The sequence below is a fragment of the Cnephaeus nilssonii genome, assembly GCF_951640355.1.
Source record: "Cnephaeus nilssonii genome assembly, chromosome: 2".
In the NCBI taxonomy this organism is placed as follows: Eukaryota; Metazoa; Chordata; class Mammalia; order Chiroptera; family Vespertilionidae; genus Cnephaeus; species Cnephaeus nilssonii.
This window is the reverse complement of record NC_137073.1, coordinates 15,454,425-15,481,861: the sequence shown is the minus strand read 5'-3', so window position 1 is coordinate 15,481,861 and position 27,437 is coordinate 15,454,425. Positions and strand designations below refer to the sequence as shown.

The 27,437-nt window shown below is 49.1% G+C and overlaps 2 protein-coding genes across 9 annotated transcripts in view; both read right to left on the bottom strand.

Annotated features, from left to right (window-relative positions):
• The window catches only part of FLYWCH1 (FLYWCH-type zinc finger 1), a 33,867-nt gene extending 23,870 nt beyond the window's left edge, over positions 1–9,997 (bottom strand). For 3 of the 4 annotated variants that reach the window (XM_079781787.1, XM_079781790.1, XM_079781789.1), the window contains exons 1-2: positions 9,671–9,997; positions 7,681–7,797 (exon numbers count right to left, since the gene is read on the bottom strand). The gene's annotated coding sequence lies outside the window, so the exon portion shown is untranslated. Of the gene's footprint in view, positions 1–7,680; positions 7,798–9,344; positions 9,474–9,670 lie in introns of those variants that run through there. The other variant, XM_079781788.1, reaches the window with a different exon arrangement.
• Positions 9,998–15,098: 5,101 nt separating this feature from the next.
• On the bottom strand, positions 15,099–26,263 carry FLYWCH2 (FLYWCH family member 2). 5 transcript variants are annotated; one of them, XM_079781966.1, is made up of 5 exons: positions 26,061–26,263; positions 19,116–19,215; positions 17,925–18,357; positions 16,981–17,026; positions 15,099–16,054 (listed from the first exon to the last, which is right to left on the bottom strand). In XM_079781966.1, the coding sequence occupies exons 3-4, from the start codon at positions 18,253–18,255 to the stop codon at positions 16,992–16,994; spliced, it is 366 nt and encodes a 121-aa protein (XP_079638092.1). In that variant the 5' UTR covers positions 18,256–18,357; positions 19,116–19,215; positions 26,061–26,263; the 3' UTR covers positions 15,099–16,054; positions 16,981–16,991. The 5 variants fall into 5 exon arrangements, with proteins under 5 accessions (XP_079638092.1, XP_079638091.1, XP_079638089.1 ...); XM_079781965.1 differs by lacking the exon at positions 16,981–17,026 and adding an exon at positions 24,685–24,747 and having other exon boundaries at positions 15,106–16,054; positions 26,061–26,258; XM_079781963.1 differs by lacking the exon at positions 16,981–17,026 and having other exon boundaries at positions 15,106–16,054; positions 18,862–19,215; positions 26,061–26,260.
• Positions 26,264–27,437: the final 1,174 nt, after the last annotated feature.

Below are 27,437 nucleotides of genomic sequence, written 5' to 3'. Positions count from 1 at the left end.
AATTATATTAAAAAAATATATAAAAAAAACTTCTAGAGGACTTGAAGGGAAAGACAGACAACAATACAGTCATAGTAGGGGACTTTAACACTAGATAGATATTCCAGAGAAAAAAATAACAATGTGTGAATCTAATTTACACACTGGATTAGCTAGATATTTAATTGATATTTATAGAACATTTCACCACAAAGCTGTAGAATATACTATTTCTCTAGTGCACATGGGTCATTCTCAAAGATAGACCACATGTGAGGACACAAAACAAGTCTCTCCAAGTTCAAGAAGATTGAAATCATATCAAGCATCTTCTCAGATCACAGCGGAATGAAATTAGAAATCAACTACAGTAAAAACACTCAAAAACATTCAAACACATGGAGGCTAAATAGCATGTTATTGAACAATGAATGGGTTACCAATGAACTCAAGAAATAAATAAAAAACTTCCTGGAAACAAGTGAAAATGAACACACACAGCCCAAATCCTCTGGGACACAGCAAAAGCAGTCCTGAGAGGAAAGTTCATAGCAACAGGCCTACCTCAAAAAAACAAGAAAAATTAACAATAAACTCTTTAACCCTATAACTTAAAGAACTAGAAAGAGAACAACAAGAAAAGCCCAGAGTAAGTAGAAGAAATAATAAAGATTAGAGCAGAAATAAATGACATAAAGACTAAAAACAAATCAATGAAACCAAGAGCTGATTCTTTGAAAAGATAAACAAGATTGATGAACCATTAGCCAAACTCATCCAGAAACAAAGAGAGAGGACCTAAATAAATAAAATCAGACACAAAAATGGAGAAGTAATCACTGACACCACAGAAATACAAAGGATTGTAAGAAAATACTATGAACAACTAACTATATGCCAACAGCTGGACAACATGGATGAAATGAACAAATTCCTAGAAAAATACAATCTCCCAAAACTGAATCAGGAAGAATCAGAAAATTTAAGATACTTAGATATAAACTTAACCTGAATAGGCTAATAACAACTGATAAAATGGAAGTAGTAGTAATAATTATAATAATAATAATAATAATACCTCCCAGCAAACAAAAGCCATGGTCCAGATAGCTTCACAGGGGAGTTTTACCAAGCATTCAAAGAAGAATTAACACCTATACTCCTCAAACTATTCCAAAAAATCCAAGAGGAAGAAACATTTCCAAGCTCTTTTTATGAGGCCAGCATTATCATAATTCCGGATAAAGACACTACAAAGTCCTAGCCTGTTTGGCTCAGAGGATAGAGTGTTGGCCTGGGGACTGAAGGGTCCTGGGTTCAATTCTAGTCAAGGGCACATGCCCAGGTTGTGGGCTCAATCCCTGGTAGGGGGCGGGCAGGAGGCGGCTGATCAATGATTCTTTCTCATCATTGATATTTCTATCTCTCCCTCTCCCTTCCTCTCTGAAATCAATAAAAATATTTTTTAAAAAACCACACATTACATGCCAAAACCGGTTTGGCTCAGTGGACAGAGCGTCAGCCTGCAGACGGAAAGGTCCCAGGTTCCATTCTGATCAAGGGCACGTACCTTGGTTGTGGGCACATCCCCAGTAGGAGGTGTGCAGGAGGCAGCTGATCGATGTTTCCCTTTCATCGATGTTTCTAACTTTCTATCCCTCTCCTTTCCTCTCTGTAAAAAATCAATTAAATATATTTTTTAAATTTTTTTTAAAAACACATTACAAAGAAAGAGAATTACAGGCCAATATCTCTGATGAACATAGATGCTAAAATCCTCAGCAAAATATTAGCAAATCGGATCCAGAGATATATTAAAAAATCATACACCATTACCAAGTGGGATTTATTCCAGATAAATTGCAAGGCTGGTACAATATTCGCAAATCAATAAATTTGATACATCACGTAAACAAACTGAAAGAAAAAACCACATGATCATATGAATAGACGCAGAAAAGCATTAGACAAAATCTAGTACCCATTTTTGATAAAAACTCTCAGCAAAGTGGAAATAGAGGGATCATATCTCAACATGATAAAGGCTATATATGACAAACCTACAGCGAACATCATACTCAATGGGCAAAAACTAAAACCATTTTCCCTAAGAACAGGAACAAGACAGGGATGTCTACTTTCACCACTCTTATTCAATATAGTACTGGAAGTCCTAGCCACAGCAATCAGATAAGAAGAAATAAAAGGCATCCAAATTGATGTAAAGGGGGAAGTAAAACTGTCATTATTTGCAGATGACATGATACTATACATAGAAAATCCTAAAGACTCCACCAAAAAAGTACTAGATTTAGTAAAGGAATTCAGCAATGTAGCAGGATAAAAAATTAACACCCAGAAATCTATGGCATTTTTATATACCAATCATGAATTCTCAGAAAAAGAAACTAAACAAACAATCCCATTTACCAATGTAATAAAAAAAAATTTAAGATACTTAGATATAAACTTAACCAAGGAGGTAAAAGACTTGTACTTGGAAAACTACAGGACGATGAAAAAAGAGATAGAGGAAGATATAAACAAATGGAAGAATATACCGTGTTTGTGGACTGGTAGAATTAACATCATTAAAATGTCCATACTACCCAAGGCAATCTACAGATTCAGTGCACTCCCCATTAAAATACCAACAGCATATTTCACAGATCTAGAACAAATACTCCAAAAATTTATATGGAACCAAAAAAGACCTCTAATAGCCACAGCAATCTTGAGAAAGAAGATCAAAGTTGGAGGGATCACAATACCAGATATCAAGTTACACTACAAAGCCACTGATACTGTCACAAGACCAGACATATAAATCAATGGAAAAGAACAGAGACCCCAGAAATTGACCCAATTAATATTTGATAAAGGAGGCAAGAACATACAATGGAGTCAAGACAGTCTCTTCAATAAATGGTGTTGGAAAAATTGAACAGATACATGCCAAAAAAAAAAAGAAAGAAAGAAAGAAAAAGAGAATAAAAGAAAAGAAACTAGACCACCAACTTACACCATACACAAGAATAAACTCAAAATGGATAAAAGACTTAAATGTACATTGTGAAACCAGAAAAATCCTAGAAGAAACCATAGGCAGCAAAATCTCAGACATCTCTCGTAGCAATATGTTTGCAGAACATCTCCTAGGGCCGTGGTCGGCAAACTCATTAGTCAACAGAGCCAAATATCAACAGTACAACAATTGAAATTTCTTTTCAGAGCCAAATTTTTTAAACTTAAACTTCTTCTAGCGCCACTTCTTCAAAATAGACTCTCCCAGGCCGTGGTATTTTGTGGAAGAGCCACGCTCAAGGGGCCAAAGAGCCGCATGTGGCTCACGAGCCGCAGTTTGCCAAGGGCACGGTCCTAGGGCAATGGAAACTAAGGAGAAAATAAACACATGGGACTACATCAAAATAAAAAGCTTCTTAACAACAAAACGAAAAGGGAACCCATTGTATAGGAGAACATATTTGGCAATGATACATCTGATAAAGGTTTAATATCCAAAATATATAAGAAACTTATACAACTTAACAAAAGGAAAACAAACGATCCAATTAAAAAATGGACAGCTCTAGCTGGTTTGGCTCAGTGGATAGAGCATCAACCTGTGAACTGAAGGGTCCCAGGTTCAATTCTGGTCAAGGGCACATCACATGCCTGGGTGGTGGGCTCGATCCCCAGTAGGGGGCATGCATCTCATCATTGATGTTTCTATATTGCTCTCCCTCTCCCTCTCTGAATTTAATTAAAAAGATACACACACACACACACACACACACACACACACACACACACACACACTAGAGGCTCAGTGCATGAAATTCATGCACAGGTGGGGGTATGTGTCCCTCAGCCCAGCCTGCACCCTCTCCAATCTGAGAATCCTCGAGGGCAGTGGGACATCCCTCTCACAATTCAGGACTGCTGGCTCCCAACCACTCTCCTACCTGCCTGCCTGATTGCCCCTAACCGCTTCTGCCTGCGCCTGATCACCCCCTAACCACTCCCCTGCCAGCCTGATCGATGCCTAACTGCCCTTCCCTGCTGGCCCGGTGCCCCCAACTGCCCTCCCCTCCCGGCCTGATTGCCCCTAACTGCCCTCCCCTGATGGCCTGGTCACCCCTAACTGTTCTCCTCTGCAGGCCTGATTGCCCCCAACTGCCCTCCCCTGAAGGCCTGAGTCCCCCCCCCCCCAACTGTCCTTCCCTTCAGGCCTGGTCTCCCACAACTGCCCTCCCCTGCCGGCCATCTTGTGGTGGCCATCTTGTGTCCACATGGGGGCAGCCATCTTTGACCACATGGAGGTGGCCATCTTTGACCACATGGGGGCAGCCATCTTGTGTGTTGGAGTGACGGTCAGTTTGCATATTACTCTTTTATTAGATAGGATGTATTTCAAAAAAATGGGCAAAAGACCTAAATAGACACTTCTCCAAAGTGGACATATAGATGGCCAAGAGGCATATGGAAAAATGCTCAAAGTCACTGATCATCAGAGATATGCAAATTAAAATGACAATGAGGTATCACCTCACACCAATCAGAATGGCTACCATCAACAAATGACAAGTGCTGGCAAGGATGCGGAGAAAAGGGAACCCTAGTACACTGCTGGTGGGAATGCAGACTGGTGCAGCCATTATGGAAAACAGTATGGAGTTTTCTCAAAAAATCCCTGCCAATTGATCCAGTGATCCCACTTCTAGGAATATATCCTAAGAAACCCGAAACACCAATCAGAAAGAATGTATGCACCTCTATGTTTACAGCAGTGCAATTTATAATAGCTAAGATCTGGAAACAGCCCAATTGCCCATCAGTAGATGAGTGGATAAAAAAGCTGTGGTACATTTACATCATGGAATACTATGCAGTAGTAAAAAAAAAAAAAAGAAAGGATCTCTTACCCTTTGAGACAGCATGGAGGGACCTGGAGAGTATTATGCTAAGCAAAATAAGCCAGTCAGAGAAAGACAAGTATCACATGATCTCACTCATGTGTGGTATCTAATGAACAAAATAAACTGATGAACAAAATAGATCCAAAGACATAGAAGCATAGAACAGACTGTGGAATCTCAGAGGGAAGAAGGGGGATGGTGGGTGGGTGGGAAGAGATCAACCAAAGAACTTGTATGCATACATGCATAACCCATGGACACAGACAATAAGGTGGTGAAGGCCTGGGGTGGGGGCAGGCTAGAAGGGGTCAATGGAGGAAAAAGGGGGGCATATGTAATACTTTCAACAATAAAGATTTAATTTTTTAAAAATGAAATAGAATAGAAAGAGAACATCCACATAATGAAGCTAAGTATAGTTTACATACAACTTTTAATTATTTGTATGTGTAATTCTTGTCTCCATAAGAATTACTCAGGGCTCTTGATAAAAGTGCAGGTGGTCAGTGTGGCTCAGTTGGTTGGAGCATCTTCCCATATACCAAAAGGTCCCAGGTTCAATTCCTGGTCCAGACACATACCCAGGTTGTGGATTCAATCCCAGGTTGGAAGAGTGCAGGAGGCAACTACCTGATGTTTCTCTCTCTCTCCTGCTCCTCTCTCAAAAATAAAAAAATAAAAATAAAAATGCAGGTGCCTAGATTCCACACCCAAAATTTTGGAGAGGGGTTCAAGAATCTGGATTTTTAACAAGAATCTGCATTTTGAACAAGTACTAGTAGATTGTAGACTGTGCTTTCAGACACAATGGAATAGATGCCCTTGAGAAGTAAGTGGTCTACAGCTAAGTGACCAACTTAAGAAAGACCTGAGGTTTTCTTTCTGCCGGACACCACAGGAAATGTTTTACATATATTATCTCATTTAAATCTGTCACACTGGCCCAGCCAGTGTGGCTCAGTGGTTGAGTGTCGGCCCATGAACCAAGAGATCAGTGGTTTGATTCCCAGTCAGGGCACATGCCCAGGTTGCGGGCTCAATTCCCCAGTGGGGGGTGTGCAGGCAGCAGCCAATCAATGTTTCTCTCATCAATTTTTCTCTCTCTAACCCTCTCCCTTCCTCTCTCTCTAAAATCAATAAAAAACATAAAAAAATATGTCATACTCTACAGGTTTCCTCATTAATGTGTTTACTTTATATCAGTGGGAGAGCCATGATTTCATCTTTTTAAAAATGATCCTTTAACAATGTAACAAGTTTCAGATACTTTGGGGTATTGTGTGAACTTTAAGAGGAGAGGAACTTGAGCAAATTTATAAGTAGTTCAGGTAAATTCTGGTGGGTAGAGCTTCCTGGGAATGGCTTCCATACCTCAGGAGAGCAAATACCAGATTTTAAACGTTCAATCGGAGATTCCTTATGAAGATTTCCAGCAAAGCAAGCTCAAGAAAGCCTATATGGTAAATTAACACACTTACTGCACCTAGGCAAATAATCAAGCCAAAGCTAATGAGACCAGCCTTGTTTCATTATCAAAAATATCTTTCATTGAGATTATGAGACTGTAGGGAAAATTTGTTCTTCAGTGGAAAACTATGCATTGTCTAGAACACACCCTTCCAGGTTATATAAATCTAGCCTTTCAGTACCTTTGAGCTATTTTTACAACTCTGCACATTATAGAGAATAATGAGAACTAGGAACTGATAGTCTATAGACAACAAATCCCCTCTCTCCACGTAAATAAATATGGACACGTAAACGATTCTTCCGACTGTGGAAGAAACCAGTTTTGCCTCCATCTGCACATTCATTTCAATATTCCTGATCTGTAGTCTTCTAGAATCTTCCTTGGGTTCTCTTGCAAATTGGTTGTAAGATCTTACTGGTTCCTTGATTCAGGAGTTGCGTAAAAGCTTTCACATGTGTTCATTTCATATCTGTATGGAATTATGAGTTTTATTTCCTTTGTTTTGGTCTAAGGCTCTGCTTTTCACATTGCCCTGGTCATTGGGTTCCAGTCAGCAATTTAAAAAATTACATTGACTATACCAATCTCTACTGCATGTAATAAAAATGAGCATTATCATATAAAACTTTATTTATTATACATATGTATATCTATCCTAGTGGACTCACATTTTTTTTACTTTGGATGGTCATGGTGTTAGATAAATACTTGGGCCCTAATGTTTACTTTGTAGTATTTAATTTTTACTCAATAGGGATTTCTTGAGTGTCTGGAATGTTTTTAAGTCAGGCAGATGTAAATGGAAAGTTCAAGAGCTTCACAATTTATTTATTTATTTATTTTTATTTTTGAAAATATATTTTATTGATTTTTTACAGAGAGGAAAGGAGAGGGATCGAGAGCCAAAAACATCGATTAGAGAGAAACATCGATTCAGCTGCCTCCTGCACACTCCCCACTGGGGATGTGCCCACAACCAAGGTACATGCCCTTGACTGGAATCGAACCTGGGACCCTTGAGTCCGCAGGCCGACGCTGTATCCACTGAACCAAACCAGTTAGGGCTATAACTTCACAATTTATGGTTGATCACTCTCTTATCCTCTCTTCCCTTCCCCCAAAACTGAGGTACAGAGCAATTTGAAGGCAGTATTCAGACTGCCTGTTTTGATAATGCTGTCCTGCTGGTGGTTACAAAGGGCTCAGTGTAAACCCAACACCTAGGAGACATCCCTGGGTCCAAGCCCTAATCAGTAAGATCTTGAAAGGCAGAGCCTGGCTCAGCAGTTGATGGTGGATCAACAGAATTACCTTAATACAAGAGAGCGACAACCACCATCCTCAGGTGCCAACACCCAGGTCCTTGGCGCTGGCTTGCTGGGTGGGAGACCTGGGGCAAATCCCACCAATTCTCTGAGCTGGTTTCTCCTGTGAAACAGGAAAAGTGGCAGATGAGATAGTGTATGTCAAATTCTTCTATAAACTGTAAACCACCGCACAAGTACAAGGAATTCTTTGTACAGGCCCCAATAGGGGTCCTGAAGAGTAGAAAGGGAAGAGAGAATGATGTTTGAAGAAGCTCCTGGATGAGCCCTGGTAAGGTAGCTCAATTGGTTAGAGCATCAGCCTGATAGGCCAAGGTTTTGGGTTCGATCCCAGGTCAGGGCACATACAAGAATCAACCAGTGAACACATAAGTGGGACAACGAATCGATGCTTCTCTCTCTTTCCTTTCCTCTCTCTAAAATCAACTATTTTAAAAAGCTCCTGGATGATTCCAATTGCTGCCCTCCCACCTTCCCCTGCTAATGAGCTATGAAGGTTACAGGTGCACACCGGCTGGCCCAAGAGCCCTCCTCTGACTACATGCACCACTCTCGGAGTATATGGGCATTATTCTCGGGAGAGCTTGAAGGTGGTAGTGCTCAAGATTAAGAAGTGCTATTCTAAGGCAGGGCTTCTCAAGCTCAGCACCATTGGTATTTTGCACCAGATAATTCTTTGTTGTGGGAGCTGTCCTGGGCAATGAAGGATATTTAACAAGCATCCAGGCCTCGGCCTGCTAGATGCCAGAGCACCTCCCAAGTCCCAACAACCAGCATTGTAAATGTCCCCTGGGAACCACTGCTCCAAAACAACTTAGAGATGCCCTATAGAAAGAGAGATTACAGCCAACCCCCATCAGAATCTTAGCTAGTTTTACCCCTCCCTCACCAGGCCTAAGGAGCCCTCAAATCTCATTCTCTCTACACCGGAGCCTGCCACCTTCCATGCCTTCCCCACCACTGCCCTAATGGTCTTCCCCTCCAGCTCCCGGTCCTTCCAATTCTCCCTACGCAATGCAGGGCTGACTGGTTAATCTTCCTAAAGTTCAACTTTAATCATTCCTCTCTCCAATAAAAAGCATCTGTCTCTGTTCTAATAGCTCCACAATCTAGCACCAACCTCGCACACTATCTCTTCCCCCCGTCTGACTAAGGGCTTTTGGAAGAGGAACAAGAGAAACCTGATTGAATCAAGCCGGAAAATCCAAACCAAGTCCTGGAAATGGTTTTGGCCTTGAGAACCAGAAATGTCAAAATAATACGGTTACACGTGATTCTCTAATTATTGGAGCTCAGCGTCCTCCAAAGGCAGGGAGTGACTAACGGAAGTGAAAGACCGATGGTTAAGACAAGCATTTTGAACCACGGTCACACGGATTAGGTGCTAGAATCAATTTCATGGGTTAGCAATAGTTTTCTGGAATGGAAAGAATAGAACAGAATAGAATAGAACGGAATGGAATGTGAAGTTAGGGTAATATCTCCCTTTAAAGTAATCTTTCAGTAGTCTACATCTACAGGCACAGGGTCTGCATGTAAAATATATTTCTCAGTGTAAGTTGAAAAGAAGTTGAAAGCCACAGTGGACAATCTACATAACCAAAAGTGGAAGGAGGGATGCAACAACAGCAAAAGTGCAAGGTCACTCACTGGTACCTCCAGAGCCGCAAAGATGGGTGCCAGGATGGAGGCAGTGTGCGGTGGGGTGGACACCGCCGGGGGAGACGGGCAAATGTGGGGCTCCCTGATGTGGGGTGTCAGGGCTCAGTCCCAGGGTGGGGTGTGTTGGGGAAGGAAGGGCGAGGAGTAAAGAGGCGAATCCCGGGCGAAGGCCAAGGAGGCGGCCTAAGCGCCGGTACCCAAAGCCTGGGGGACCCCCCTCCTCCCAGCAGCAGCAACCCTTGGGACCGCGGGGAGAGGCGCGTCCGCGCCATGGGACCGGGGACCCTCCCCGACCCGCTGGTACGCGTCCTCACCGGGCACCGGCCGGGTGGCGAGGCAGCGGGGCCCTCTTGCTCCGGGACCGAGCCGCGGCAGGTCCTTTGGCCTCGGCCGCTGCAGTCACGGCGTCCACCTTGCGGCCCAGGCCCCTCAGGCCGGCGCAACACGAGCTCCGGATCCCCGCCCCCACATGCCCTCTCGGGGGCGAGCCCGCGCCCGCGCGCCGTCCCACGGGTGGTGGGGAGCGCGCGTCACCCGGTCGGGGGGCGGCGGGGGAGCCGGCCTCGGAGAACGCCTAGGCGAGCTCCCGGGGAGCCCGGGCGGCGGAGCCCATCGGGGCAGAAGAATTCCGCTGCTCCGGGTCTTCCGTGCGCTGCGCGGAGCTGGCAGCCCAGCCAATCGGCGCGGGGGGCGGGGCCAGGGCTCGCGAAAGAGGCGGGGAAAGCCCAGGATTGGGTGGCGGCGTCCGGGCGGAGCCCCAGTAGGACTTGTGGCTGCGACTGGGGGTCCTGAGCCCGCCGGTCTCAGACTAGTGGGTGCGGGGTTAATTGGGAACCCGGACCTCCCCCGGGACTGGACTTCGCGCTTACAAAGGGGGAGCAGAAGGAAGTGTCTCATGCTCCTCCTTGAACCTTCAAATGACCCCGCCCCAAGCTGGGCCAATTTGAGATTCAAAATGAATAATAATAATGGATTATAGCCTTGAATAAAGTAAGAATCTATGAGTCAATACCGATGTAAATAAGTAATGGGGGAGAAGAAAAGCTCTTTCTTTAGTAGGTAGCCAACTAAAATATATACTATAAGCTTATTTTACATGTGATTGCCTATATAATTTATTTTCCTATTGGACATTTTGTTTCTAAATCTATACAAATATTGCAGCTGTGGCTGGCATCATTCCTAACATTTGGGGAACCTGGTGAAGAATACATGGGAATCCTTTGTACACTTCTTGAAACTTTTCTATAGGCGTGGAATTATGTCAAAATAAAACGTCAGACAAACAAACACATCCACCCCTCTGACATTCCGGGGAGGAAAGCACCTAATCCGCATTGGTCCCTCTCGCGCCCATCGGTCCAGCCTTGGCCCTTTGGTCCCGACCTCGTCCATCCGTCCAGCGGTCTCCCTTCGCACAGCCACCGGACACTTGTCATTCTCCGACCACCCCGTGCCGTGGGGACCGGGACTGGCCCGGCGTGGGGAGCTGCGTGGGCACCTGGCGAGTGGCCGCAGGAGCGGCCCCAGACTCGAAGCTCCTGCGTGTCGTCCCAACGTGCCTCGCCTCCCCTCCGGCTCGGTGTCCCGGACCCTCGTTCACCGCAACCCTCCCCAGCCCCTTGGGACCCCTCCCTCCCTCTGCTCCCCTTCGCCCGCCAGGACCCCCAGTCTTCCAGCACCACGTCCTCGGCCTCGGAGTTCGCAGACTGAAGACGCTGCTTCTCTCTAAGAAATTCCTCGCTCTTCAGACACCCCTTCCCTCCGCCTCGCTCGCGTCGCTCGGAAGCAGCTGCTGGGAGCGCCCCCTGGCCGCCGGCAGGTGGAGGTCCAGGGCCCATGGGGCCCTCCGACCCTGGGTCTCCGGCGCGCTCCTGGTTTCCACATTCTCCGCACCCTCCGCGTGCTCTATGGCGCCCCTTTCTCCCCCGCGTTCTCCCGCACCCTTTCCAACCCTCTGCCTCCCGCCCGCACCTCCAGGTCTTCCTCTCGCACCTGTGCTCCGCCCAACTCCGATCGCTGCCCTCCACCTGTCCTTCGCGCCCTGCACCCCTCCACGCCACGCACCTCGCTGTCCGCCCGCTCCCTGTTCTCCACACCCCGCACCTCAGAGACCACCATCCACCAAGCTCCGCTCCTTGGACACGTTCGTTGAGCTTCTGTTATGGGGGCGGGGCAGGAAGCAGGAGATACAAACACTGGGTTAATGGTCTGTCTTAGAAGTAGTACGTGCTTATTGAATGTAAACTGTAAATGAAAGGTAAATTTTAAATTAAAAAAATTTAATAGTTTTATTGCTATGGGGGGGGGGAATAAAACGGGGAGGAGGGGTGGCTGCAATTTGTGCTAGACTTTAGGTCGTAAGATGACAAGGAGTTAGGATTTCGCCCTCATTCTCCCGGTATTGGGCCATCTGCCGGGCCATCGCCCCCCCCCCCCCCCCCCCCCCCTGCAGAAGGCACCTTAGAGCCGCTGCCCGACCCTCAAGGTGCGGGTGTGCGTCTTGGACTGAGACTGCGGAACAGCGGTCCTCCCGGCCCGGGTATTGGGGAGGCGCCTGGATCTCCGCTGAGTCAGCGCGCCCTCCCCGCCTCCCGCCCGCTCCCCCCACTCCGGGCTGCCCGGCAAAGTCGCGGCGGATGGGGAACCTGGGGTCCCATGACATCTCTGGGAAGCAACCAAGGGAAATGCAACCCCAAGGAGAAAACACGCATAAGTTGTGCACACAAGTGGAGGGCGCTATTATTTCCGTTTTTCTAATCCTCACCCGAGGAAGAATGGATATATATGCCTAAAATTTAGCCCTAGCCGGGTTTGCTCGATGAGTAGAGCCTGTGCCTGCGGACCAAACCAAAGGATCCCGGGTTCGATTCTGGTTGTGCACGAAAGGGGCCGTATGCTAACCTGACTAGTTCAGGGAAGGCCTGCATGGCGGTGTGTAAACTCAAGGCCTAAAATAACCAGGAAGGATGGTCTGAAAATTAAGTCTTTAACTACAAGCAGGTTATGGTGGGTCGTCATGTCCTAGGCCAGTATTTTCCCTGACAAAGATCCTTTGCTGAGCCTTTTGTCTTTTTGCATCTATAATAACAGACCTGTGAAATGTCTGGGTAACTTGTAACTTCCCTTTTTCCGGACCCCTCAGGGCACAACAAATGGCACTCCCTCATTGTTATTATCATGTTAATCATCAACTGTTAACTATGTTAACTACCCTGTATCCATCCAAGTAAAAGAAGCGTGTATGTCCATCATCTCACTTTTTACCCAATCCCAGAGGTTCCCCCGCTTTGCTTTCTCCCACCTCCCTAATCTATCACCAATGAATTTCATGTAACTCCCTCACGTATTTTCCTTTTGATGGTAATTTATAAAAACATAGTATGGCCCTAACCGTTTTTTGGCTCAGTGGATAGAGCTTCGGCCTATGGACAGAAGGTTCCCAGGTTCAATTCCCGCCAAGGGCACATGCCTGGGGTTTCGGGCTCAATCCCCAGCAGGGGGCGTGGAGGAGGCAGCCAATCAATGATTCCCTCTCATCATTGATGTTTCTTTCTCTCTCCCTCTCCCTTCCTCTCTAAAATCAATAAAAATATATATTAAAACAAAACAAAACAAAAAACACAAAGTATGAACTCCCCATTCTCTGGAGCATATCCCAATCTGTTGAGATTCTTCTTGGCAATTGTCCACAGATTGGCTCAAGTAAACTCACAAAATTCTTTACAGGGTTGAATGGTTTTTACGTTAACACGATCAAAGGCCCTTTGGGGGCCGTGCAGGAGGCAACCCATGGATGTGTTTCTCTCACATTGATGTTTCTCTCTGTCTTTCCCTCTCCTTTCACTCTCTCTAAAAGTCAATGGAAAATATCCTTGGGTGAGGATTTAAAATACATATAGATATAGATATAGATATATAGATATAGAGATATAGATAGAGATATAGATGTAGATATAGAAAGATAGATAGATAGATAGATAGATAGAGATATAGACAGAGAGTACAGGAGAGAGAAATACCCCTGTAAGAAACAGCCATCGGTTGCCTCCCATGTGACCAGAATGGGTCCCTTTCCCCTGACCCTTCTCCTTGGATTCCCATCCTGGTAGGTGGCACTGTCATCCCTCAGCTGGGAAGGCTGGTACTCTCCCCCTCATGCCCTGTCCTCCTCAATGGCTTTCCAGCCCCCACTTTGGACCCTACCAGTCCGTCCTCATGGCCCCAGGGGGAGTTTTGTGTAATGATGCTGACCATGTCCCTCCTCTTCATGAATCTGTCCCCGACCTCCCAACCTGTGATGAATCTGAAACCCTCACTATGGCCTCCAGGCCCTGAGCCACCCACATCTGCTCACCATTCCTGCCTATTGGTCTTCCTGCCTGGCTCCATCTGGGCCCTGGGCTCAACCCTCCCACCCACTATCCTCACCCTTCAACTCCCTCTAGGGGCTTTCTCAGGCTGCCCTCCGTGAGCCCCTGGAGCCAGGCCCCTGTCAGACACCGTGGGCAGCCCTTTGCCCCAGCTTTCGTGGACTTACCAGTCAGGAAGTTCCGTGTTTCCTGTCTAGCCCTGGGAGGCCAGCGCTGTGACTTGTTTATCACTAGATCCCAGGCACCCTGTCCTGGACAGACTTTAAGGTCTTCAAGAAGTGAAGGAGTTAGAAAGTGGCAGGAGAGAGGAAAGGGGGTAGAAATGAGGGGAGCCTAGGTGAATTATACCAGGTCCCCTGAACTGCTCCTTTAGCTTTGACACTAGTATACGAACTTGAAATGTTTCAAACTAAAGAAAATCTTGACACTGCTGGCCCTAGTGTGTGTCCCCGGCTTGGCTCAGCAGAGGCTTCCTGACCCATGGTACTGAACACCTTCCAGGCAGATGACGGCCACTCAGGAGGGAGATGGGCCTTCGCTGTGCCCTCAAACAGCCTCCCGGGGCCCCCAAGTCAGCCAGGTCCCTCACTGGGGACATGAGTGTCCACTCAGCCTGCAGCTCCCTGGCAGCAGCAGGAGGGGTCAATAATGCCACACTGAAGTTCGGGGAGAGGGCAGGCCGGGTCATTCCTCTCTGACCCGCCCAGGCTGGGACTGCCTGGACACCAGGCTGAGTGGGATGCAGTCACGCCCTGCCTGCCCCCTCGCCTTTCCTCCTCTTCTTCACTCCTTCTCCCGGATGTTAGATCCTGAGCAACTCCTCCTACGTTCTTACCATCAGACAAAACCTGCCCCCCTAAAGGATGACTCAGAACGGAGGAAAGGAGGAATTGGTGGGTAAGGGGAACCTATTTAAATCTAGAATTAAGACAAAAGAACATCTCAAATTATGGTTGCAGCATATAAATGTTACAGACAAACATGCTGTAAAAATAAAATAGAGAAATGGAGAGCTGGCAAGGAAAACGTGCTGAGCAACTAGCTCTCCTAAGATGATGTCAATAGCTATTGATTACATTTAGAAAATGGTGTTTTAAAACATAAGGTCTCTAAACTCTATTTTACAAATACTAGTAAGCCCAGTCGGCGTAGCTCAGTGATTGAGCGTCGACCTATGAACCAGGAGGTCACGGTTGGATCCCCAGTCAGGGCACATGCCTGGGTTTCAGGCTCAATGTCCAGTGTGGGGGCATGCAGGAGGCAGCCAATCAATGATTCTCTCATCACTGATGCTCCTATCTCTCTCTGAAATCAATAAAAATATATTTTTCTAAAAAACAAGCCATTTCCTTGTGCCCAGTGGCAGTTTTCAAATAATGAGGGCCACTTGCGGTGAAGCAACTGAGGCTGGGGGCCTCCAGGGGACCCTGACCTCTGGTTGGAGGAGACTGGAGTTCCTCCACTCCCTCCTCCAGCAGAGGCAGCACCCAGGGGCTAGGGAGGGGTTCAGGCTCCTGGTCATCTCTCTCAGCCCCCAACCCACCTAGAAGGAACATGATGGGAGCACCACACACTTACCAGGGACCCCACCCCCAGACTGCAGCCCCCGCTCAGCAGAACCCTGGGCTGCAGTGATGGCAGAGCCCCTGTGCAAGGGGCTCTCAGTCCCGTGCGGCTGCCTGGAGGAGGTGAGCCTCCTGAGGCTCCAGCAAGGGGACACGCCCTGGAGGGAGTCAGGGAGGTGGCTGGATCAGCTTCCTAGGGGGTCAGGGCTGGGGGTCCCACTGCCCCTTTCAGACCATGGCAGAAGGAAGGGAACCTCAGAGACCCACCTAGTCTCTTGGCCAGGGGCTAGATTTCCAGATCGAAGGAGCCCCGGGGTGTGAGGGTCTGGGGGATGGAGGCCCTCGAGAGCCCCCCTGAGTGTGAAAGATCGCCCAGTCCAGGCAGCCCCGGGGAAGGACCATGTGAGGGCTGGTGGGGTTGGAGTTGGGCCTCAAAGAACCCAGAATCCTGGAATTCTTACAACCTGTTCATGATAGGATCTAGCATATATTTTATTTTATTTTATTTTAATCTTTTGTTCTTCTTACAAAAGTAACTTGAGCTTGAGCTGAAAAACATTACACAATGTTGTCAGTGAAAATCAGTTGGGGCTGGGCCCCAGGCAGAAGAAGTCACAGCCAAGTTCACTGAGCCATCAAGGACGCCATGCCGGCAGTTGTCAGGGTTACGGAGCCTGGCTGGGCCCCACAGAGGACTCCTCCCCGCCCACTGTGGGACTGGGAGCAGGCCCCCCTGCCAACCTTCCGTCTTCTTTTCCTTCTGGAAGAGAATGGGGTGGGTCAGGAGGGTTCAGGGGAAAAGGGAGGGGTGAGGGTGTGGCACAGACCCGAATCCCTGAGCTCTCAGCCCACCAGGGGATGTCTGGGCACCACCGGCCGACTTAGAAGATTGCCAACTCCAGACATACGCTCCCAAAGGCCACAGAGGCTGCTAAAGTCATTTCCAGGAAACTCTGGGCCAAATCTGGGCTGAGGACTAGGAAGCTGCTGCTATCCCCAGTGCCTGGCCAGGGATGGAGCAAGAGGGGGAGGAAGGTGGGATGGCAGCTGAGGGGGTTGTGGACCTGCTGGAGCACCTGCAAGGGAGCCTGTGGGGCAGAGAGACAGCCCCGGCTCTGCTCTCCATCTCTCCATCTGGGGAAGGGTGGCTTTTGTTCGAATTCTCACAATAGCGTGTATGGGGTAGAGCCTATCTGGCCGCAGAGCCTGGGCAGATGCCTAAGCTGAGGTCTCAGAGAGGGTGGACAAGACCCTGGAGCTGACCAGCCCACTGAGTTGAATGGGAAGACAGTCTCTGAGCCAGACGTCCCCCTTCACCCTCTGCAGGGATCAGCTGGTGGCCTCAGGGTAGTCACTTGGCCTCTCTGAATCCTGCTTCCCAACAGGTCATGGGACAGCACCCTCCACCCGCTGGGCTGGCAGGAGGAAGCAGGTATACACATGGAGGCCCTGAACCAGAATTGGCTGGTAGAAGTGCTCACAGGGTATACTGGGCACACTGCAGAGGGGCCTCCAGGTTCTGGGGAGATAGGGTCCCCAATTCCCTGATTACAGCTCCTATCCAACAGGGGGTGGAGGGTGAGGGGTTCCTCAGGCCTGTAGCTGGGGTGTCCCCGTCTCAGGAGCCTTAATGTCTCAACCTTGGGGAAGTAGTAGGGCCCCCACCCCTGACTTCAGAGCACTCACCACTGTTTCCATCAGTGAGGAGGGGTCCCTGGCACTGCCCAGCTACCTGACGGAAACCAGGACGCTTTGGTTTCCCTTTCCCGGGACTGGCTACCAAGCCGAGTGCCCTCACTGACTCCAAGGAGGCCGCCCGTGCACAGGCAGCAAATAGGGCCAGCTGCTGTGGCTTTTTTCTCTAGCTTCTTAGGGCACAGCAGACCCTGTTTCTGGTTGGGAAGAAACCTCAGCTCATCTCCTTCCCACCTACTAGGCACCCCCTCCCCCAGGCATCCCTCAGGTTCCCATGTTCCACTGTCACCGGCACCAAGCCTGGGGCTCCAAATAGACTTTGGCACAGACATATGCACACACAGCCCCCGCCCCCCGCCCCCGACACATAAATACAGAAATACATAAGAGCAGACAAAAGACAGCCCTAGCCAGTTTCTCAGTGGTTAGAGCATCGGCTCTTGGACTGAAGGGCCGTGGGTTCGATCCCCCATCAAGTGCACATACCTCGGTTGCAGGCTTGATCCCTAGTCCGGGTCAGGGTGTGTGCAGGAGGCAACCAATCACTGTGTCTCTCTCTTGTTTTTCTCTCTCTCTCTCCCCCTCCTCCCTCCCTTCAATTCTCTAAAAATCAGTGGAAAGGGTGAGGATTAAAATAAAAGAGCAGACAGAAAATAGGCCATGGACACACAAAGACACACACACAGACCTATCTTCCCAGGCAAATACATATGTAGACACAGAACCCTAGACACACATGCATGGAGGCTACAGACACGCAGAGATTTACTCAGATGTAGCGTGGAGAGAGAGACTACATCAGACACGCTCACAGCACAGGCAAACTCTTTCCAGAGCCAGCCTAGCCTGCCTGTGCCCTCGGCTGTGCAGGTGTCAGGGGACTTGCAGCCCAGGGAGGTCTTGCTCAGTTTTGCTCGCTGGGACGAGGGCCTCACCTGTGTCCAGCTTCCTGCGTTTCTGCTCAGGCTCCTGGGGGGCTGCCTCGATGGCACGCTGGGCCTCGGGGTGGATCTTGAGGAGGGCCTTGGCCAGGGTGGTGGGGCCGGGCACCCCCAGAGACATGATGCAGTGCACTCCTTTGCGCTTGGCTGCAGCCACTTTGTCACTGTCTTTGGACGCTGTCAGCAGGACCAGCTTGGAGAACTTCCTGGGCTTCCTGGGAGCTGTAGGGACGACATCTGTGCCCGGCTCAGGCGACTGTGGGGACGGCTCCTGGCCAGCCTTCACGATCTCGCCCTCCTGCTCGCTGGGCTCAGGCAGGGGCATTTTGGGACCAACCGCCTGTCCCCCAGGCCGCACTCAAGCTCCAGGAAACGGATTTCTCCTCCTTATTCCTGGCAAGGAACCTGGCAGTCCTGGGGCTCTGTCCTAAGGGAGAAAGCAAACCCCCATCAGTGAAGCCTGGGCTCAAGGAGAATGGATCTGGGGCGCAGTTTGGGCAGATGGGGCACCAAGACGGGCAAGGACACGAATGGAGCTGGAGACGCCTGGGCCGGTGCTTCTGCTGGGCCAGTTCCTCTCTTTGCAGCAGTGAGCATGTCACCTCCTCCATCCAAACCTCCCCTCCCCACGTGTAAGTGTGCTTTTACAATTAAGCCCCGACCTGTGGGGGAGGCTGTTGGGGATTAAGATACTGATAACTGAGTTACTACAAATCCAGGTGCCTGGGTGCTGAGCATGAAGCGATGTGTTTCATGGGTTTTTCCATTTAACCTTCCAGCCCCATGTGATGAAAGCCCGCCATTCTCACTGACCCAGGTTGCAGGTGAGGACACTGAGCCTGCCAGGGCGACCAGCACAGCCAGGGAGCGGCAGAGCTGGGAGGCTAGCTGAGGAAGGTCTGGAGCCCACCCCCCACGGTGCCCGGCACACCTTGTCCAGGACGACAGTCACTGGTGTTCCTGAGCACCAAGCATCAGTGACAAGCACTGGGGACATGAGCTCAGGTCACTGACCTTCCCAGAGTTCCCAGCGCCCTTTCACCCTGACGCTCTGCAGACCACGGAGTTCCTGGCCCTGAGAGGCGTGTCCCTCTGGACTCGCGACTAGATCCTGTGCCCACCCCAGGCGGGAGGCCGGGGGCACCCAGCGCTCAGGAGGTGCCAGGGCCCCATGAAGGCAGCGACCTTGTGCTTGAGCTGGTGCTGGCGCTGCCGCAGCGGGGCGGGTCAGGCTGTGAAGCTGTCCGGAGGATCCGTGGTCACTGAGGGCTCCCTGGCTTCTAGCCTGGAGAAGCAGAAAGGACAGATTACGGGGACCGGGCTGGTCTGAAGACCATGGTCCGGGGGCATAAGCATGGGGTGGCCTTTTTTTTTGTTTTGGGGGCAAGTAGGTGGTGAGCGGATGGCGGGTCTTCCCAGTTACAGCATTAGCCCAGAAATAATGCTGCAGCCTGGGGAGACATCTTGCCTGCCCTGCCCAGGACCAGGCTGCGGCAAAGCCCACACATGCCTACTTGCACCCTCGGTTCTCGCTGTCTCCTTTCTCCGGTGTCCTCACGTGGTCTTCCCTGTGTGTGTCCATATCCTAATATGTTCATATAGAGACTCTGCTCAGATTGGATCAAAGCCAACCCAATATGACACGATTTAACCTTAATTACCTCTTGGAAGGCCCTATCTCTAACACAGTCACATTCTGAGGTCCTGAGGGTTAGAACTTTGACACATGGGTGTGGGGGCAGGCACAGTTCAGTCCGCAGCAGCACAGAACATGGTAAGTGCCTAATAAATCATAGCGTGTGGTAGCTCTATGTCCTGATCCCAGACTTCCATGCACATTCAAACCGAGAGCACGCTCCCGGAAGGCAGGAGCACGCAGGGCCTGCGCATGACACTAGGGGCGATTTGCTCAGTAAGGAGCCCTCACGCCAGCTGGATCTTCGCACAAATGCCACCACAGTTCCAAAAGCTCTGCCTGCCATCCAGGGGAGCCAGATAGGCTTATATGGATTTTTTCTCCCCCTTTAGGTCATCATCAATCCAAATTTTAAAAATATGAAAAATGCTTGTAGAAACCACCTTCATCCAAGATCTACCAATTTGAAAATATATTCCTGCACAATAAACAGCTCCTCTACTCGGCTGACACCACTCTTAATTTACCCGGATTTAGTTTTCTCACCAAAGGAAAGCAATGAGATAGATTATAGTGAAGTTATTTTTAAATTTTGAAGTATTTAATTGAAAAAGTAATATTGAATTCATTAAACAATAATAGTAAATCTGCATAATCCCACTCCCTATCACAATCTGCTTTCATTTCTGCACTGTTTTCTATGTACATTTTTTTCACAGCTACAAGCAGAGCCTTCAAATAATCGTATTTCTGTTTTCTTTCCATTTATTAGGGTAGAAACCACCCGCCTAGAGACCAGATGGAAAGACCCCTATAAAGTGCCAGAACACAATTTAATTTACCCTGTAATTGTAGAAAATTCGATTTAAACTTTAAGCAACAGTATTCTAAAAGGCCACAAGATAACGATGTTGCTCCTTAAAATGAACCATTTTTCCAAGATGGACAAAAAAGGACACCCGGGGTAAAAAAGGATATAAGAAGGTTTTAAAGTGTTTATATTCGGTTTACAAAAAAGCATTGTTAGAAAGGCCAGTGAACACATTTAGCAAAGATGATCTTTTCTAGGCTAAACAACTGTGCATTTTTCCAAAAAAAAAAAAAAAAAAAAGACCAAGAACTTTGATCCCTGTCTTGTGTCTTTCTCTCATTCCACTTGTCTTTCCTTTTATTTATTCTCCATTCCAGTCATATTTATCATGTACTAATTTTATTTGACCCATTCATATCTTAGAAAGCAGGTGCTTTCTGGTCTGTTTTCAAAGAATTATATTAAAACTAGAGGCCCGGTGCACAAATTTGTGAACGGGGTGGGGCCCCTCTGGGTGGCCTGCGGGGACTGGGCCGAAACCCGCACCTCATCCCGGTCCCACTGTGCCTGCTGCAGGCTCACGCCAAATCAGTCCCGATCAGGAGAGGCTTGCCCTGCTGCAGCAGCGCTCACCAGCTGTGAGCCCTGTGTCTGGCGTCCTCCCGAGGTGAATGGCCTTCAGGATCAGGCTGAAACCGGCTCTCCGACATCCCCTGAGGGGGTCCCAGATTGCGAGAGGGCACAGGCCAGGCGGAGGGACCCCACCAGTGCACGATCAGGCTGCGGAAGGACCGCGGGAGGGCTACAGGGCATGTCTGGCCCTGTCTCGCCCAGTCCCAATTGGGGCTGGCCAGCTGGGGAGGGACGCGAGAGGTTGGCCAGCTGGGGAGGGACCGCAGGAGGGCTCCAGGACATGTCCAGCCCATCTCGCTGAGTCCCAATTGGCTGGATCACAGCAGCAAGCTAACCTACCGGTCGGAGCACCTGCCCAATGGTGGTCAGTGCACGTCATAGCGAGAGGTTGAGTGGCCTTAGCATATCATTAGCACATTCCGCTTTGATTGGTTGAACAGTTGACTGGTCACCAGACGACCAGACACTTAGCATATTAGGCTTTTATTATATGGCTACACTAAAGCTAACTAAGACGTATTTATCAAAATGTTAGCAGTGGTGAGAATGAGGGATTTCATTTTTGCTCATTTTCTATTTTTTTATAATTTCCCCCAAATTGTAATGTGCATGAACTAATTTTACAATGGAAAAATATTTAAGCCCTCGCTGGTTTGGCTCAGTGGATGGAGCGTCCGCCTGCGGACTCAGGGGTCCCAGATTCGATTCTGGTCGGGGGCATGTACCTTGGTTGCGGGCACATCCCCAGTAGGGGGTATGCGGGAGGCAGCTGATCGCTGTTTCTCTCTCATCTCATCGATGTTTCTAACTCTCTATCCCTCTCCCTTCCTCTCTGTAAAAATCAATAAAATATTTTTAAAAAAAGAAAAGAAAAATATTTAACATTTAAAAAATAAGATACACCTATTGAGATGGTAATTTTCCTTTTAATCTACTACTTAGAAAAAAAGGTATCCATTCCTATGCACCATAATGTCATATAAGAAAATGAAGATTAATATAAACAACTAGAATTTAAAATGAATAAAATTAAACTAGAGAGAGAAGAAGAGAACACACACCCTGCCCCTCCAGCACTCCTGTCCGTGTCCAACATTAAAGTGACCTCCCCAGAGCCATGTTATTGGTCCTCAAGCTGAGATCTGAGCCAGGAACAAAAATCCTATGACATCAGCCCATTACTCCAGAACAATCTTCCTTCTAAATGTCACCATCATCCCCACTCTGCCCTGGGAAGACTGAGACTCCAGGACTTAAGTAAGTGGCTCTGGACAGCAGAGCTACCAGGAGCCAAAATGTGAACCCAGGCCTGGATGGTCTGCCCTGAGCAGTTTTGGCTTAAAGTGAAAAACGCAGTTACAGAGGAAACTGCATCCAGGACTTCAATGTAAGTCCTCAGGATATAACCCAAAGAATAGAATGCATACCCATAAGCCCACACTGATATAAATGGGGGAGAAAGGACAAATCCTTCTGAAGAATTTCAAAAACACTTCCCCTTTAGGAGGTGAAGGTTAAATCCGACCCTTGATACGGGGGAAAGAATAGACTTTTCACAAATGTTGAATGTTGGGACAATTAGATGTCCAATACAAAGGAATGACGATGAACCCCTCCTCGCAGCATATACAAAAATTAACTCTAAACAGATCATAAAAGCTAGTTATAAAACTCTTTTTAAAAAAGATAGCAGTAAGTCTTCATGAACTTGGATTGGCAGCTTTTTTCAATATGACACCTAAAAGTACAGGCAACCAAATAAGAAACAGATAAATTGAAGAAAATTTAAAACTTTTTGTGAGTCAAAGAAAGTTAAAAGAGCCCTGACCGGTTTGGCTCAGTGGATAGAGCGTCAGCCTGCGGACTGAAGGGTCCCGGATTTGATTCTGGTCAAGGGCATGTACCTTGGTTGCAAGCACATCCCCAGTAGGGAGTGTGCAGGAGGCAGCTGATTGATGTTTCTCTCTCATCAATGTTTCTAACTCTCTATCCTTCTCCCTTCCTCTCTGTAAAAAATCAATAAAATATATTTTTTTAAAAATCAATAAACTATTTTATTTTTATTTAAAAAATTTTTTTGGTTAATCCTCACCTGAGGATATTTTTTCCATTGATTTTTAGAGAATGGAAGGGGGGGAAGGGGGAGGGACAGAGAAGGAGGGAGGAAGAGAAAGAGAGAGAGCGAGCAATGTGAAAGAGACACATTAACTGGTTGCCTCCCACATGTGCCCCAACCAGGGCTGGGGATGGATCAAATCTGCAATCCAGGTATGCGCCCTTGACTGGGAATTGAACCCATGACCCTTCGGTCTGCAGGTCAACCTTCTAACCACTGATCAACACCAGGGGTGGCGGGGGGGGGGGGGGGGGGGGGGGCGGGGAGGAAAATCAATAAATTATTTTTTTTAAAGAAAGTTAAAAGATAACCCATAGAATGAGAGAAAAATTTTGCAAATTACATATTTGATAAGGGTCTTGTATGTGGAATTTATAAAGAACTCTAACTCTGAAATAAAAAGGCAACCCAATTTAATAATGGGCAAAGGCTCTGAATTGGCCTTTCTGCAAAGAAGATATACAAATGGTTAGTAACACATGAAATGTTCCACATCATTAGTCATAAGGGAAATGCAGAACAAAACCACAATGAGATACTACTTACCACCTCTAGGATGCACATCAGCCTCTTTTCTGGATTCATCCCCACCCTTCTAGAAATTTATTTTCTAGGTGTAAAAAGGGTAGGGTTGAGAGGCAGCTACTTTAAGCCAAATGTGTATGTTTTGAAAATTAAATTTTTACTCAGTACAGGTTCAAGAAATAAACAGAATTTTAAAAAGTGAAGTAGAAATGAATGAAAAAGATCAAAAAGCTTAATAGTTACCTTACTTGGCTCGGTTTACACCCTTCCCCTAATTGTGTAACCTGGTGGTTTTAGATTGCTGTGGCCTCCAGACACCCCCTTATCCCAACCAGCTGTCATGACGTTGGTCTGCACAACGGAACCCCAGAAGTGTAAAGATGACCCGGTGTAAGGCCCAATTCACACAGTGTTAAAAACTGGCAGGAGCCTCTGAGATATCATCAGGTCTTTGGGAGGCAGTATAATGGCCCCCAGCAATGTCCAGGTCCCAACCCCTGGAACCTATGAATGTGTTACCTTACATGGCAAAGAAGAATTAAGTTTTCAGATGGAATTAAGGTTACTAAAGTAGATTAGCTTGGATAATCCAGGTGGGGCTAATCACAAGGACCCTAAAAAGCCAAAGAGGGAAGCAGAAGAGAGTCAGAGAAAGATGTGCTGATAGAAACAGGGTCAGAGAAATTCGACATTGCTGGCTATAAAGATGGAGGGAGGGGGCCGTGAGCCAAGGAATGCTGGAGGCCTCTAGAAACTGGAAAAGACAAAGAAATAGATGGTCTCTTCTAGAGTCCTCAGGAAGTAATACAGCCCTGCGCACACACCTTGATTTGAAACCACTGAGACGTGTATCAGACTTCTGAACTCCAGAACTGTAAGATTGTTACAAAGCTATGTTGTTTTCAGCCACTAAATCGGTGCTAATTTGTTACTGAAAGCAATAGGAAACTAATGGGAGGTCCAATCCCTTATGGGTGAGATTCTGAAAGCTGGGAGCCCTGCCTGGTGGCTGATGATGGATCAGCTGAATTACCTGCATGTATATGAAAGAGAAATACCATCAATGTCCACCAACACCTCTCTGGGCTGGTTACACCTGTGTAATGGGAACAGTGGTGAATTTAGCAGGGCTTCTTAAAAATAGATGGGGGATGCCCTAGCCCAGTGGTCGGCAAACTCATTAGTCAACAGAGCCAAATATCAACAGTACGATTGACATTTCTTTTGAGAGCCAAATTTTTAAAACTTAAACTTCTTCTAACGCCATTTCTTCAAAATAGACTCGCCCAGGCCATGGTATTTTGTGGAAGAGCCACAGTCAAGGGGCCAGAGAGCTGCATGCGGCTCGCGAGCCGCAGTTTGCCGACCACTGCCCTAGCCAGTTTTGCCCAGTGGATAGAGCGTAGGCCTGCGGACTGAAGGGTCCCAGGTTCGATTCTGGCTAAGGGCACATGCCTGGGTTGTGGGCTCCATCCCCAGTAGGGGGTGTGCAGGAAGCAGCCAATCAATGATTCTCTCTCATCATTGATGTTTCTATCTCTCTCCCTCTTCCTTCCTCTCAGAAATCAATAAAGAAATTTTTTAAAAAAAAAATAGATAGGGAAAGGGTGAAGTGGTTGTTTTTTAAAAAAGTTCCCAGTGAAACTGACAGCTGCCCCCACCTCCCACAATCACTGTCCTATGCGCTTCATGGAGGGCTGTGACTGGATCACTGGTGGGATGATGGGCCAACTTAGCTGTGCTGGTACATATCCTTACAGGGAGGTTTTCAAAGCAGCAATGACCCCAACATGGTCCAAGAACTGCTACTCTGTATTTGCAGGGAAGAGCTTCCCCAAAGTGGGAACTTCATGTCATAGCCCTTCCTTTCCCCTAATCGCCAGGGCTCGGAGTATTAGTTACTGTTATTCCTCCTTCCCCATTGTAATTTGACATCAGCCCTATCTCTGCTGCGCCCCCATGGCCCCTGCTCCTGTCCTCTCCCATCGTGTCCATCGCTTCCTGACCGAGCCTCTGAGTGTGTCCCCCGTCCCAGGACCTCACACTTTCGGACCCTGCCACCCCTGCGGGGACTTCTAGCGCCACGCGGGGGGGACGGGATGAGGATGGGTGCAGGGAGGGAGCAGTACTGGGTGGGGTCGAGGAAAGCAGGCTAATGTGGGGCTCCCAGATGTAGGGTGTCTATCTGGGCTCAGTCCCGGGGTCGGTGGGGTTGGGGGAAGGAGTGAGGAAAAGGAGGTGAATCGCTGGTGAAGGGCACGGAGGTGGCCTGAGCGCTGGGATGCAGAGCCAGGGGGACCCCCAGGATCGGCAGTCCTTGGGAACTCAGAAAGACCCCCCGCGATGGGGGGGGGACATCCACGCCCTGGGACCCGGGACCCGCCCCGACCCGCTGGGGCCCGTCCTTACCAGGCACCGGCCGGCGTGTGTGTGCCGGACCCGCCCTCTCCCGGGACCGAGCGCTGCAGGTCCCTCCGCTGCTGTGCCCCGCGCCCCCGCCTCGGCAGCGGCCGTCACCTCAGGCTGGGGTCACGGCACAGGCATGCGCAGTCGTGCCGCGGGGCCCCGTTCCGCGGGCAAACTCCGCTTTCCCGGGTCTTCCCCGAGCGGCGCCCGACCAGCGCCGCCTGGCCAATCGGCGCGCGGGGCGGGGCGTCGGCGCCGTGAGGCCTGGGTTCGGGTCCGCGGACGGACTCGCACTCACGGCACCGGGCGGGCGGGTTTCACCGAGACCCCGGGCCTCCCCCAGCCTGGGACCCCGGACCCCGGCGGAGGACGGGGGGCGCTTTTTTAAAGGCCTCGTTACTCCAGTCTCTCTCCGTTCGGCGCATTGAAGCCACCGGCTCCGCCCAGCGCAGCATCCCGGATTGGTCCCTCCCTCGCCCGCGGGCCCCGCTCTCGCCCGTGGGTCCGGCCCCGCTCAGGGTCAAGCCCTCGCACGTTGGTCTCTCCCTCCCACCAGTCACTCCTTTGTCCATCGGTCCGGCACTAGCCGATAGGTACGGCCTCACCCATCGGCCCGGCCCTCGTCCATCGGTCCAGCCATCACCCATCGGCCCGGCCTCCACCATCCACCCAGCCCTCGTCCATTGGTCCAGCCATCACCCATCGGCCCAGCCATCCGCCCAGCCCTCGTCCATCGGTCCAGCCATCACCCATCGGTCCGGCCATCACCCATCGGTCCAGCCCTCACCCATCGGCCCGGCCTCCGCCATCCACCCAGCCCTCGTCCATTGGTCCAGCCATCACCCATCGGTCCAGCCATCACCCATCGGTCCGGCCATCACCCATCGGTCCGGCCATCACCCATCGGTCCGGCCATCACCCATCGGCCCGGCCTCCGCCATCCACCCAGCCCTCGTCCATTGGTCCAGCCATCACCCATCGGTCCAGCCATCACCCATCGGTCCAGCCATCACCCATCGGTCCGGCCATCACCCATCGGTCCGGCCATCACCCATCGGTCCGGCCATCACCCATCGGTCCGGCCATCACCCATGGGTCGGGCCGTCGCCCCTCGCCCAGCCACCGCACACTTGTCATTCTCCGAACCGCCCGGTGCGGTGGGGACAGGGTTGCTCCGGTGCAGGGAGCTGCGGGGCCTCAGCGCTGCTGTCGCGGACACTCGGCAGGTGGCGGGGAGCGGTCTCAGCATCCCCTGAGCCAGGCGTCCTCAAACTGCGGCCCGCGGGCCACATGCGGGTGTTTTTGCCGTTTTGTTTTTTTACTTCAAAATAAGATCTGTGTAGTGTGCATAGGAATTTGTTCATAGTTTTTTTAAACTAT